The 14,863-nt window shown below is 40.8% G+C and overlaps 1 protein-coding gene across 1 annotated transcript in view; it reads right to left on the reverse strand.

The window, feature by feature from the left end:
* NEMF (nuclear export mediator factor) overlaps nucleotides 1-6,752 on the reverse strand; it is a gene marked incomplete at its 5' end in the record, with an annotated part of 54,113 nt that extends 47,361 nt beyond the window's left edge. Inside the window, 5 exons of the mRNA XM_079699172.1 lie at nucleotides 2,383-2,508; nucleotides 5,475-5,577; nucleotides 5,787-5,855; nucleotides 6,316-6,519; nucleotides 6,694-6,752. Of these exons, the coding sequence (XP_079555298.1) occupies nucleotides 2,383-2,508; nucleotides 5,475-5,577; nucleotides 5,787-5,855; nucleotides 6,316-6,519; nucleotides 6,694-6,752 (561 nt within the window). The remainder of the gene's footprint in view (nucleotides 1-2,382; nucleotides 2,509-5,474; nucleotides 5,578-5,786; nucleotides 5,856-6,315; nucleotides 6,520-6,693) is intronic.
* Between the last annotated feature and the right edge of the window lie 8,111 nt (nucleotides 6,753-14,863).

Below are 14,863 nucleotides of genomic sequence, written 5' to 3' on the forward strand. Positions count from 1 at the left end.
GCTGCTGCCTGCAGGGGAGGGGGTCAGAAAGATGGGTAAAGGAATTAGTGGCAAAGAGAAGTGCATAGACAATTAAAGACAAGTGCAAGGATCAGCAGGCGGTCTCACTGTCCCGGTTCCACATCCAGGTCAATAACTAATACAGGTATGTCCACTTCTGATAGTTCACTAAAGTGCACACTTATAATGTATGTGTCATATATCTAACAAAAACCTTAAAATGATTAAAAGCATGTGGTAAAAAACATTGATAAGAAAGAAAAAAAACAAACAGCTCAATATTATTTTTAAAAATTACACATTCTATTATTCGGGTCTCCCTTAATTATTTAACCAACCTCTTATTCAAAGAAATTTAGTTTTGAATAATGGAGTCGGAGTCTAGCTAGAAGTGAAAAATTCCACACATGAGGAACAACTAGGGACCAATTTCCACTTAAGAGCTGTGATAAGTCCAGCCCAAGTGACTCATGCAAGAAATAAATGGGAACATTTAAGAGATGACAGTCACACCTACTTGAGAATGGACTTGAGGATATGGGGAGGGGGAAGGGTAAGCTGTGACAAACCGAAAGAGCGGCATGGACATATATACACTACCAAACGTAAGGTAGATAGCTAGTGGGAAGCAGGCGCATAGCACAGGGAGATCAGCTCGGTGCTTTGTGACCGCCTGGAGGGGTGGGATAGGGAGGGTGGGAGGGAGGGAGACGCAAGAGGGAAGGGATGTGGGAACAGATGTATATGTATGACTGATTCACTTCGTTATAAAGCAGAAACTAATAATAAAAAAAAAAGAGATGACAGTCACAGAGAAATGGAGAAAAAGCAAAAAACAACAAACAACAAAAAAACAAAGACATTTAGCTTCTTTCCAAGTTTTAACTATTATAAACACTATAAAGACTATGGTATGGTCCTTCCTGAGCACTTGCCTCAAACGTTTCTTATGATAAATTGCTAGAAGTGGAATTCCTGCGTCAAAGGTTACACACATAAACTTTAAAAATCATGTTATATACTGTCAAACAATCTTCCAAAAATAATGTTCTAATCTACCCTTGCTCTCGTACATCCTTTTTTTTTTTTTTAATTCTCTCCCCCTTTTTTTTTTTTTCGCCACGCCGCACAGCTTGCAGTATCTCAGTTCCCTGACCGAGGACTGAACCCAGGCCACGGCAGTGAAAGCCCAGAATCCTAACCACTAGGTCACCAGGGAATTCCCTGTACAGTCTTGATAATACTGGTTATTGTCAAACTTTCCAACCATTTATATATTGACAGAGAAAGAAAAAAAGGGGAGGAAGAAAAATATCATTTTTACCTTTCAGTAATCTGTTAATTTATACAGTATTCATGCTTTCATAAGCCATTTGTACTATTCTTTTTTGAATTGTGTAATCAAGCACTTTACCCATTTTTCCACTTGAACCGTTTGTGAAAACTACATATTAGGATTATGAGAATTTTATTTACCATACAAGTTAAAATATTTTTCCCCCGTTTTTCACTTTTGATATATGTATCAATAGTTCATGGTGCTTTCTGCCTTACACAGTTAAATTGCCTTACACAGCTTTAAAATTAAGCAGTCATATCTATCAATATTTGTTTTCACTGTTAGGCTTAAAAGTCTTTTTCATCCCAAATTCATATATCTTAATCCATATTTTCACCTAGTACTTGTATGGTTCCACTTTTTATATTTAAATTTTTGATGCAAATGGAATTTATTTTGCTGTAGATAGCTCATGAAACATTTCCAAGATAGAACAGGTAACTAAATGGAAGGATTAAGAGGCAAGAAGAATGGTGAAGCCATCAGTAGTCTTCCTCTTATGACTGATGACACTGAAAACATGGCAACGTCCCTGAGTCTCAACTGCAGTCTTATTTATGACAAAACTATTTGACAATTTGCTGGTTGTACCACTCTAGTCCTGAAATGTAAAGTAGTAGATAATTTCTTCAGTTCTCAGATGTTCGTCTCCTCCATTCAAACACTATTTTATTATTGTTTTTGTTCTTTTTCATTTTTTTTTTTTTCTGGCCACGCCACATGGCATACAGGATCTTAGTTCCCAGACCAGGGATTAAACCTGCGCCCCCTGCAGTGGAAGCATAGAGTCTTAACCACTGGACCACCAGGGAAGTCCCTCAAATGCTATTTTAAATGGCTACGGTCTGCCTAAATTCTGGCCTCCAGATAAAAAGGAAGATTAATGGAAAATCACATTTTATTTTTGTTGCACTTTATTATCCTAGTGTATCAATGGCCTTTGAGAAGAAAAAAATGTTCCCTGCCCATGTTTTACAGCACTATCACATGAATAATTAACAATATAATAATTCTCCTCACCCCATCCCCCAAATTTAACTTACCCTGTCATAGAGCTCAATGATTAAGTGATAAGCAGCTTCATCACTTCCAAATTGAAAATCTACAATTCTATCCACACCAAGCTGTTTTGCACTGACTAATCTCCGACTCTTCAAATGTTTTCGGCACTAGCAAGAAAGAGAAGAAAAAAGGCATTTATATAGTAAAAGCGAATTCCTAGTCATTCGGTATTGGTTTATATTTAAGTTTCTTTTTTTCATTTCCATCAAGAATAACATCTTAAGACTAACAGATAAAACAGTATAGTCAAAATTAAAACTTACAGAATCATAATCAGAGGAAACACGTTTTATTTCAGACAACTCTGACTGCTAACTCTGAAACAGTATTTTATATCCAATTTTTAAGTAGACAATAAGAGACCTATAGCGAAGTTTACGTTGTTGCTTTACACCACTGCTAAATAAATCCGTTCTTATTCTGAGGACCTCACATAAAGCTGTAACTTTTTTTTAAGCCTCTTTCTACTGAAATTTTTTAAGTATCCCAAATTTCCTTTCGTGTGTTTGTGTTGAAGATTAACTAGTGGTTTCCACTAATCTTTCACTTCAAATACAAATTCTGAACCAGGAGCTTATTGGAATTCTATAAATTAGTCCTCCAACTTACAACCAATTACCCTCTATTCCCACAAACTTTATTAATAAAACCCAAACAGAATTTTTCTGGTACTATCTCCAGGCTTTTGAACAACCTAGCTCAAATCCAAATGTAGTAACTCCTATCCTTTATCAAATCCCATTCTTCTTATCCCTAGTCATAATGTTCTTATTCTTACAAACAATTAAAATTAACATGTTAAACCCAAAGACAATTTACTTGGTAAATACCTACTGTTTTATATTACATGTACAAATACTTAAGTATGACATGGACCAAAAACAAGACTACTCTGTAGCTCCTAAAAAAAAATTTTTACAATTGTTTCTAAATTTGAATTTGAAAGATCCCTTAGTCAAGACCAGAAAGAAAGAATGCTTTCTTTTCTTCAAGCCTCAAATCCAAAACAAATTTTACAGAGAATTTAAACTAAAACCATCTTAAAGAAAAAGGAGAAGAAGAAGAATATACAGGTCATTCTTCAAATTAATGCCAATTCCTTCATAACTAAGAGGAGTTCTTCTCCAGATCTATAGTTCAAATTGACTAAAATTCTCATTTTATGTATTCAGGCAGAATTATATACTCACATATATTCAGGCAGATGTAAGACTTTTCAACCTTCGTAGAATAATCTCTCCCTCCTAAATTCAATAGTTCCCATTTAAAAGTGGCCTATATTAATTTTGATTTAAACAGTGACCTACATTCAGGGCTGTCTTTAAATCTCCAGGTGAAAATCATAATCAATTCCCCCAGTAATATTTTGAGAAAAATAAAGTTAAAATGAAGATAAAAGGCATCCTTGAATGGAACAGAAGTCCACACCACAGAATGGTGAAAAAGGGAAAATTATCATGAGTATAGATGGACATATAATATATATGTAAAACTTGTTTTTTCTTTATTTCCCTACTAGCAGCTTGGTGAAAACAAGTTTCTGTCAGTGCCACAAAGCTACAGCTGGCATCCCCAAATGTGAGAATTAGGAACAATCACTGTGATTTACCATGTACTAAACATGACCCTGCCTGTGACATACAACAGTAGCAGCTCTTTTAGTTATTTATAAAGTACTTAACATTGTCTGCTCCATTGGAGAGAATTTTTATACACATTTAGATTGACATGTACACCTAACTCATTAAATTCTAAGTTTGTTTTTTTTTTTTTTTTTTTTTGAGTGTCTGACCTCCTGTTGATGTAGCCTCGTTTGGGGATGTTTACACAGTCCCAGTATCATATATCTTATTATCTGTTATATCATATGTAAAACTGAAACAATATTAGTTCTTCATATGTAAGTTATTAAACAACTTAAATGAAGTATGCATTATTCTTTGAAAAGTACTATACAAATATAAAGTGTCATTATTATTAAGGACAATCCCCAAAATAGAACCATTTTGGGTTACTATTAAGTAAATTAAACTTTTAAGAATTTGATAATTTTGTGACAGGCCTTGTGATTTGGGAAACACTTACCTAACGTGTAATCCAAAACAGATTCTAAGTTGCTGGGGATAAGGATCTTCTCTGTAAAGCCTCTAATGAAATAACACAATGCCAAAACAAATAAATTTCTGAAGGAAAGTGAGGAGGAGAGGAAGAAGGAAATTAATACATATGGAGCCCTATTATGTGTCAGGCATTGTGTTAGGTGCTTTACATGTAACTTCAATTAATCCTCACCAATAACCCCATGAGGGAGGCATTATCTACATTTCACATTCAAAGAAACAAGTTCCAAGAGGTTAAGTAAAATTTCCAGGTTATAAAATTATTCAGCAGCAACACCATTAATTCAAAGTTAGGTATATCTGACTCTAATGTCTTTCCTCTGCATCATGAGCTTTTCAGTGTATCTCTTGTGTCAATAAGCGAAAGGATAATACATCCACAAATGCGGGATCTCATTTTAATAGTAAAAACAAAAGTGAAAAGTAAAAAGATATGGTTGGTAGCATACTAATGTCACTGAGTATTCCAACAAAATACAGATTGGTAGCTGAAAAGTGAGCTGTGGAAGACAAGGCTAGGGAAGGAGGGAGGAGGGCAGATTACAGAAAGCCAAGAATGCTGGGGTATAGGATATGGATTCAGCAATTAGAGAATCATAAAAGGTGGGAAAACTAATGAAAATGATGCTTTAGAAAAATCAATGTTGGTCTAATACAGAATTGTTTTCATAGTGAGAAGAGTAGTAGAGTTAAATGGCTATAATGTCCAGCATTATAAAAGCTTGAATTAGAACGCTAACTGTGGGAACATAAAGATGTGGCACACAAAGTGGCGTGAAGGGTAAAAGGGAGAAGTTAATAAACATCGCCTTTATTCATCCAGTATCTATCAACTACTCTATTTTATCTCTATTTTATTTATAACAGTGAAGAAAAACGCATTTATAATTTCAATTGTTAGTGACCAATCTCAGGGCCTTAAAATTTAGCTTCAAGTATAACTTAAAACTTACCTTCATGGCAAAACTAGACGGCATCATATTCTTAGGCCATTCAAATTCTGTTGTGTGAATTCGTATGCCAGATTCAAGTAAAAGTGTAGCTTTAAAGTCTGGTCTGTAGAAGAAAAAAGTCAAAACTTTTTTAGGGCAGCACTAACTCGGGTTAAAAAAAACAAACAAGCTCATATTTAATTATACAAAAGATAAAACAAGCCTATAAAATGCTCTTACTTTTGAAGACGAATAAGATACGTCTTATAAAAAAACAAACAAGCTCATACTTAATTATACAAAAGATAAAACAAGCCTATAAAATGCTCTTACTTTTGAAGACGAATAAGATACGTCTTATTATCCACATCGTAAACATTGTTTACTCTCATCCCTAGCAAGCTGCAAAGAGAAAGGAAAATTGTAACAAATCATGCTACCATTTGAAACATAAAACTTCACACAATTCAAAGCTGTAGGCTTAAGTAGAGACAGCGAAAGTGGGGATCTTTGACTTTAAAGATACGGAGTCAACCAGTGTGCAGTCTGAAGGCCATCAGACATTGAGCCCAAACCTTGAGTGTAACTATTTAAGACAAAAGTGGTCTATCAGCTCTAGGAACACTATACAATGCCTTGAGTCTTTTAAATGATCCAATAAATATTTTAGGAAATACAGTAAAATCTAACCCACTTAATTATAAAAGAAAATATGTAAACGAGGCCCTGAGAAATATGACAAAGCTCACACAGCTGAATAATAGAAAGCAGATTAGAATGCAGACCTCAGGCCAAATCTGTTACCTCCGGCTCAAAAGGCGATGCTGCCTTTCTTTGCGGTGAGGAGGAGCGTCTAACAAACCAAGCTGGAAACCTCTGAAGCAAATGACTACACTGGCGTCCTCCACCTGGCGTCTCGTCTTTTACTAAACGTTTGCTGCCAGACCCGGGCGACTCAGGCCGACAGGCCGAGAGCCCCGCCAAAGCCGGCCGCAAGACCTGGCGAGACGAGCAGCCCACGAGAGCGGGGAGTGTGGCACGCGACCGCCGGGGTCCCCCCTGTATCCTGAGGGCCACGGAAAGATGTCACGCGCTCGCCCACTCAGGCCTAGCCAGGTCCACAGAAGAACAGGACCGGGGGACCCAGGGGAAACATAAGGCCGTTCTTGTTTCCACGGTGGGGCCATGGCCTCTGCCTCCTGCACCACCCGCACGAGCCTGGTCACCCGTCATACAGTACCGGGCATTCAGCTCCGCGAGTACCGCGCGGAGGTCAACGGTGCTAAAGCGGGTCTTCATGGCGAGGCTTGAGAGTCTCTACCGCAGTTTCCTCCACCGCCGGCCTGACTCAACACCGCTACTCTTATGCGCAGGCGCACTTGGCGGATCTACGGCCGCGCAGAAGACCCAATATTCCTTGAAACGAGCTGCTTTTCGTCACTTTTGTGCTGTGTTCGGCTGTCAAGTCCGTCGTCAGCTCCCTTTTCGTTGTACCAAAACAATTCGAAGTAGATCCAAACTATTCTCTTGAAACTTCATTCGTTCCTGGAAAGCTTATGGACTAGGCCGGTTACTTTGCTCCCTTGCGTTTCGGGACTCAAGCCAGCCTCCACAGTGACCCCTGAGGGTCATTACAATTTACAAGAAGCGCACTGGGAGGATTTCCCCAGGTGGGGCTCTGCGTACAGGAGCAACGACCCCTTTCCCTGACGTGTACAGTGTTGAAATTTAACGAAGTGGACTATTTCATACACCCTACATTTACCCTCAATGATCAAGGCAGATCAACCCTCAAAACGGAGTTCCTATTCTGATTTCTTGCTCTCCGAAGAGCATTTTGTGGTGTATTGTGGGATTCTCATCCAATCTAGGTATTGGGATCCCCTGGGCTCAGCATAGTACCTGGTATACAATAGGGGCTCCATAAATGCTTGGCAACCTGAATATTCAATTGTTTCGCTAGGTAATGGTGAAGTAAGATTAAAAATAAAAATAAGACAATATTGCCCCGCCAAAGGAATTCACGATGCAGTGGGAAATCAGTCGTGCAAGGATGTAAACATGGTACTTTTTGTTGTGATATATACGTGGGAAGAAAGCCTATTTTAAGATAAGAACTCAAAAGAGACCGGGTCTCGCTATGTTGCCCAGGCTGGAGTGCAGTGGCTATTCACAGGCGCGATCCCACTACTGATCAGCACGGGAGTTTTGACCTGCTCCGTTTCCGACCTGGGCCGGTTCACCCCTCCTTAGGCAACCTGGTGGTCCCCCGCTCCCGGGAGGTCACCATATTGATGCCGAGCTTAGTGCGGACACCCGATCGGCATAGCGCACTACAGCCCAGAACTCCTGGGCTCAAGCGATCCTCCTGCCTCAGCCTCCCGAGTAGCTGGGACTACAGGCGCGCGCCACCGCGCCCGGCAAGCAATCTGGACCTAGGAGGAGTCTAGAGCCTATGGGCTACAAGTAGTGGCAAGCAGAGTTCCCACCAGCAGATGGCGACCCTAAGTAAAAAGGGCTAGGTTGACATTTCAGAAGAAACAGAATTGTAGACGCTAAGGGGACTACTGTAGCAGGTACAGCGCAGAATTAATGCGACATATGGCACAGAAAATCATGCAGAATAGCTCAAAATATGGAATAAACCATTTGGAGGGTTTAGGAAAGACTGGGAACCAAGTCGACTGTAGTGCAAACAGTAAAAGCGAGAGGTTTAACTGTACATAAACAATGCTAAGGTTCTTATGTTGGCTCTGAAGGCATTACCCAAATAATGCCTAAATATTTTGCATAAAAGCAACCCATGTATAAACTCCACATTGAAAGGGACAACACTCATAAAGATGCTTATAAAGATGCTTCTTTATAAACAAAAACTGAAATACTTCATAGCAAAACTCCCACTTTAGGGCCCTAAACCCATGAGATAGGAGCAGGATACTAATTTAAGTTATACTTGAGACAGTCAGCCACTTGACTAACCCATACATTGCTTCTGCTCTGTCTGTCAAGGAAAATGAGCCCCAGAAGTAAAATGCAACAAAATACATAAGGGGGAGAAGGAGATGAAGATAAGTGTAAAAATGATAAAGAAACTGTATCATTTACTATTGAATTCTATCATTTCTGGGTTTTGGAATAATTTCTCTACTTTGAAAAAATTCTGAACCAGGGATGCTTAAGGACTTGTGGGAAAAATAAGAGGCAGCAGGAAATGGGAAAATCATCTTCCAATTTTCAAAGAGAAGATAAAGGTGAATATCTGAAATCCAAACAGGTGCCATTGGCATTTGTCCCAACCAAAAAGTTAGAGGTAATTATTAATGGATGCCTTATGGGCATCTAGAGATGTGATTCTCAAGTCTTAGTGTGATTCACTGATTACTATGGAGATAATCAAAGCAAATTCCTGGACACCACACCAGGAGATTTTGAATCATTCCTTAACTTTGGCTCAAGGTATCTGCATTTGTAAGTGCCAAGATGAAAGGGACCTGGAGCGCATACTTGGAAGTTTACTGATCTCTAGAAGATGAAGTGGTCAATGATGAAGTGTCAATCATTAGGAACCAATATAGTTTCATTCAGAATAAGATATAATTTATTAATTTTACTTTCCACTCATAAAAATATTCAATGCATAGCGTTGGGGGGAAATCTCCCCTTCTATCCATTTTGAGTTCTTGTGGCTGGACTAATAATAAAATTGATGCTAGACAAATTAACAGGGGGAAAAAAACCCCAAATTTTAATTAATGCACATGGAGGCTCTTAGAAATGGGACCTAAGAAGTGGCCAACGCAGGCAGCTTTTATACTTTTTAGACAAATAAATAAATTTGTAAGGAATTGACAGGACAAGAAAACTTAGGTTTTGGGTGCTAATTAGTGAAGAATCTAAACAGAATATGGGCTTGGGTGGTAAATTAAAGAAGTAACAAGGTTCATTTATATAGACTTCTCAGCCTGAATTCCCTATCTCTGGTGATAAAGGTATCCTTCTACTTTCAGATGCAGGGAATGTACCTTTCACATGAGAGATTATTTCCTGCTTTCAGGGAAAAGGAGGGTGAGAGTATCTCTCTTGTGTTGGCCATTTCTTAAGTAACTGTAATTCAAAATAATCAATATGCCTTTGGGGCACATTTTGGGGTGGCCTACCCTGGCCCAGAGGACACTCCTTTCCCCCAACGGTGAGAAATAAATTTGTGAGGGGATCCTCAGCACCCTTGAAGAGCTCTGTGATCACGTTTCTCTGCAGGCCAGAACTTACAGTGGGAACTGCTGCCACTGAATTGGGAAGCCTGAATGCAAGGAGAGTAATTGGAGCCTGAGTGGCAGAGTCCAATGGCAGCACCCCATGTCCAGAGGCAAGCTGGGTGTGATTATCATAGTGGACAGCGGAGTCAAAGCAGCAATCAGAGTAGTCTGACTCATGGAGACCAATGGTGCTGGCTATTTGATCACGGTGTTCCTAGAAGTGAAATGTATGGGAAGCTTACTACATTCTTACTTGGTCTGTATAAGCAAAAGAGTTGTAGCTCAAGTGAACAAAAATGATAAAAACAGAGTCATAGTCGTTCCCAGACTTGAGCCAGTTTACAGAACCAGGACCCCTTGTATGAAAGGAAATCTGGCTCCCCTTGAGGAAGGACACTGCCAAAAATGCATACTGTTAATCTTTCTCCCAGACTTCCCCAAAGGGATCTATGGCCTTTTACCAGGATAACTGTGCACTGGGGAAAAGGAAATGATCAGGCTTTGGGGGGATTACTGGACACTGGCTCTGAACTGACACTAATTCCAGGAGACTCAAAACATCGCTGTGGTCCAGTCAAGAGTAGGGGCTTATGGAGGTCAGGAGGTGGTCAATGGAGTTTCAGCTCTGATCTTTCTCACAGTGGGCCCAGTGGGTCCTCAAATGCATCATGTGGGTATTTCCCCAGTGCTGGAACTCATAAGTGGAATACCCATACTCAGCAACTAGCAGAATCCCCACGCAGGTTTCCTGACCTGTAGAATGAGGGCAATTATGGGGGAAAGGCCAAGTGGAAGCCACTGTCTCTATGTAGGGAAATGGTAAACCAAAAGCAATACTGCATTCCTGGAAGGATTGAAGAGATTACTGCCACCATCAAGGACTTGAAAGATGCAGGGCTGGTGATCCCCACCACATACCATTCAACTCACCTATCTGGCCTGTGTAGAAGCCAGATGGATCTTGGAGAATAACAGTGCATTGTTGTAAGGTTAACCTGGTGGTGACTCCAACAGGAGTTGATATACCAGATGTGGTTTCATTGCTTGAGCAAATTAACACAACCCCTGGTCCCTGCTATGCAGCTGTTGATCTGGCAATGTCTTTTTCTCCATCTCTATTAGAAAGACCACCAGAAGCAGTTTACTTTCAGCTAGCAAGGCCAGAAATACACCTTCACTGTCCTACTTCAGGAGTATCAACTCTCCAGCCCTATATCATAATTCAGTTCACAGGGACCTTGATCATCTTTCCCTTCTACAAGATATCACACTGGTCCATTACACTGATTACACCATGCTGATTGGACCCAGGGAAAAGAAGTAGCAACTACCCTATAGTTATTGGTAAGAAATTTGTGTGTCAGAAGGAGGAAATAAATCTGACAAAAATTCAGAGAACTGCCTCAGAGAAATTTCTAGGGATCCAGTGGTGTGGTATATGTCAAGATATCCCTTTTAACATGAAGTTTACGTTGTTGCATCTGGCCCCTTTACAACCAAAAAAGAGGTACAACACCTAGTGGGCCTCTTTGGATTTTGGAGACAACATATTCCTCATTTGGGTGTATTACTTTGGCCCATTTACTGAGGAACCCAAAGAGCTGCTAATTTTGAGTAGGGTCCATACCAGGAGAAGGCTCTGTAGCAGATCCAGGCTGCCATGCCAGCTGCTCTGCCACTTGGACCACATGATCCAGCAGATCCAATGGAGCTTGCAGTGGCAGTGGCAGCAGGGATACAGTTTGTAGCATTTGTCCGGCTCCTATAGGTGAAGCACGGTGTAAGTCCTTAGAATTTTGGAACAAAGCCCTGCCATGCTCTGTGGATAACTGCTCTCCTTTTAAGAAACAGCGCTTGGGGCTTCCCTGGTGGCGCAGTGGTTGAGAGTCCGCCTGCCGATGCAGGGGACACGGGTTCGTGCCCCGGTCTGGGAAGATCCCACATGCCGCGGAGCGGCTGGGCCCGTGAGCCATGGCCGCTGAGCCTGTGCTCCGGAGCCTGTGCTCCGCAAGGGGAGAGGCCACAACAGTGAGAGGCCCGCCTACCGCAAAAAAAAAAAAAAAAAAAAAAAAAAAAAAAAAAAAAAAAAGAAACAGCGCTTGGTCTGCTACAGGGCCTTAGGAGAGACTGAATGCTTAACCATAGGCCACCAAAATTATCATGCAACCTGAGCTGCCCACCATGAACTAAGTGTTACCTGACCACCATGCCATAAAGTTGAGGATGTACAATAGCCCTCCATCATCAAATGGAAGAGGTAGATATGAGATCAGACCCAAGCAGGTCCTGAAGGCACAAATAAGTTACATGAAGAAGTTGTCCAAATGCTCATGTTCCCCACTCCTTCTATACCACCTTCTCTCTCCCAGCCTGCACCTATGGCCTCATGTGGAGTTCCCTACAATCAGTTGACAGAGGAAGAGAAGACTTGCACCTGGTGTATAGATAGTTCTGTATGATATGCAGGCACCACCCTAAAGTGGACAGCTGCAGCACTACTGCCCCTTTCTGGGACATCCTTGAAGGGATGTGGTGAAGGAAATCCTCCCAGTGGGCAGAACTTTGAGCAGTGTACCTGGTTGTTCATTTTGTTTGGAAGGAGAAATGACCAGCTATGCAATTATATACCAATTCATGGGCTGTGGCCAATTGTTTGGCTAGATGGTCAGGGACCTAGAAGAAACATAATTTGAAAATTCGTGATGATGAAGTCTGGGAGAGGTATGTGGATAGACCTATCAGAATGGGTGAAGAATGTGAAGGTATTTGTGTCCCATGTGAATGCCCACCAAAGAGTGGTCTAAGCAGAGGAGGATTTTAATAATCAAGTGGATAAGATGACCAACTTACTCTGTGGATACTAACCAGCCTCCTTCCCCAGCCACCTCTGTCATCATCCAAAGGGCTCATGAACAAAGTGGCCATGGTGGCGGATGGAGCTTATTCATGGGCTCAGCAACATGGACTTCCACTCACCAAGGCAGACATGGCTGCAGCCAGTGCCAAGTGCCCAATCGGCCAACAGCAGAGACCAACACTGAGTCCTGGACGTGGCACCCTTCCCCAGGGTGGCAGGTTGATTACACTGGACCTCTTCCATCATGGAAGGGGCAAGGTTTTCTTGTTATTGGATAAGACATATATTTTGGGTGCAGATCTGCCTACCCTACATGCAACGCTTCTGCCAAAACTACCATCCATGGGCTTACTGAATGCCTTTTCCACCATCATGGTATTTCACACAGCATTGCTTCTAATCAAGGAACTCACTTCACAGCAAATGAAGTGTAGCAATGGGCCCATGCTCATGGATTTCACTGGTTTTATCATTTTCCCCACCATCCTGAAGCAGCTGACTTGATAGAACAATAGCATGACCTTTCAGAGATTCAGTTACAACACAGCTGGGTGCCAATACTTTGCAGGGCTGAGGCAAGGTTCTCCAGGAGGTTGTATATGCTCTGACTCAGTGTCCAATATACGGTGCTGTTTCGCCCATAGCCAATATTCATGAATCCAGGAATAAAGGGTTGGAAATGGGAGTGGCACCACTCACTATTACCCCTAGTAACTCTCTAGCAAAAAATTTGCTTCCTGTTCCTCATGGTCTTGAAATCTGCTGGTCTAGAAGTCTCAGTTCTAAGGGGAGAAATGTTTCCTCCAGGAGACACAATGATCATTCCATTGAACTAAAAGTTTAGACTGCGGCCTAGTTACTTTGGGCTCTTCATACCTCTGAATCAAAGGCAAAGAAGGGAGTTACTACACGGGCTGCAGTAATTTGTCCTGACTACTAAGGAGAAATCTGATTGCTACTCCACAATGAAGGAAGGAAGAGTGTGCCAAGAATATGAGATCCCTTAGGGCATCTCTTACTGCTGAACTGAGGAGTGGGGAACGGTAACAGAGAAAATGAAAATGCCACAGAGCTCTGGTACTGAAATTCTGCCGTTTTGGGTCTTCATTAAACATTTCCCTGCTTGCTGTAGGTTTTTAAACCTAGATTCTAAAGTTCTGAAAAAGATGATTCTGACCGTTTTTGCCAGCTTATTCGTTGCTTCTGAGAGGGACAGACAGAGCCTGGGAGTTCCCTACTGTGCAATATTCCAGTCTGGCAAATTTTTACAAGTTTTTTTTATTCACCATTTATTTATTCACTAGCCATAAATTAAGCTCCTGGCATTGTTTTATATTACGTATTTTAGTCTCATAAAGTCAGCATTAGGCATCAGTGTTATTTGGCTTTCTCAATAGAAGTTTGAGATCTAGAATAAGAGATGAGATATTCCAGTCCTATGCTTAGATGATAAACCAGAGATAGAATATTATACTCTGTATTGGGGATCATACTTTCCAAGAAAGATACACAAACCAGACAAGCAGAAAGGTGAGATGAGATTGAAACCTTGCAATGTAAGAAATGGTTGAGGTGTTGATGGGTAGAAATGTTTGATTTGTTATCTGTAACCCCTAGGGTTATAGTTACTACTAATGAGAGAAGATTTCAGGGAAGTAAATTGTCTTCATACAATGAAGAACTTCCTAGAAGTCAACACTGTTCAAAGAAGGAATAGCTATTTAGAGATGCATACACAGGTGGTAAAATCATAAAGTACAACAAGATAATGTCACAAAGTTAGAATAGTGGTTATGTCCAAGAGGGAAGGGTATTTGGGTATGGGCTTCTAGGATGCTAGCAAGTTCTATTTCTGAATACCAGTTATATAGTTGGTCACTTTATAAACACTTTAAACTTTACATTACATTTGTGCCTTTATGTATGACATATCTCACAAAAGTTAAGAAAAAAAAAAAAGGTAATGGATACGTGTGATGGGGTTTTAAAATGGTCACAAATTCTTTTTTTTCTTTGGCCACGCAGCACTGCATCTTAGTTTCCCAACCAGGGATTGAACCCATGCCCCCTGCAGTGGAAGCACAGAGTCTTAACCACTGGACCACAGGGAAGTCCTGGCCACAAATTCTTTCACACCCATAGAGTAGGTTCTGTTCTCTCCACACCTTTGAATCTAGGCTGGCCTGTGACTGCTTTAACTAATAAAGCACAGCAGACAGAAGTGATACTATGCTATTTCTGTCTCTAAACTTTAAGAGGACTGGTAGCTTCCAACTTGGTCTCTTGAAGCCCGA

This window comes from Hyperoodon ampullatus (genome assembly GCF_949752795.1).
Source record: "Hyperoodon ampullatus genome assembly, chromosome: 3".
Taxonomy (NCBI): Eukaryota; Metazoa; Chordata; class Mammalia; order Artiodactyla; family Ziphiidae; genus Hyperoodon; species Hyperoodon ampullatus.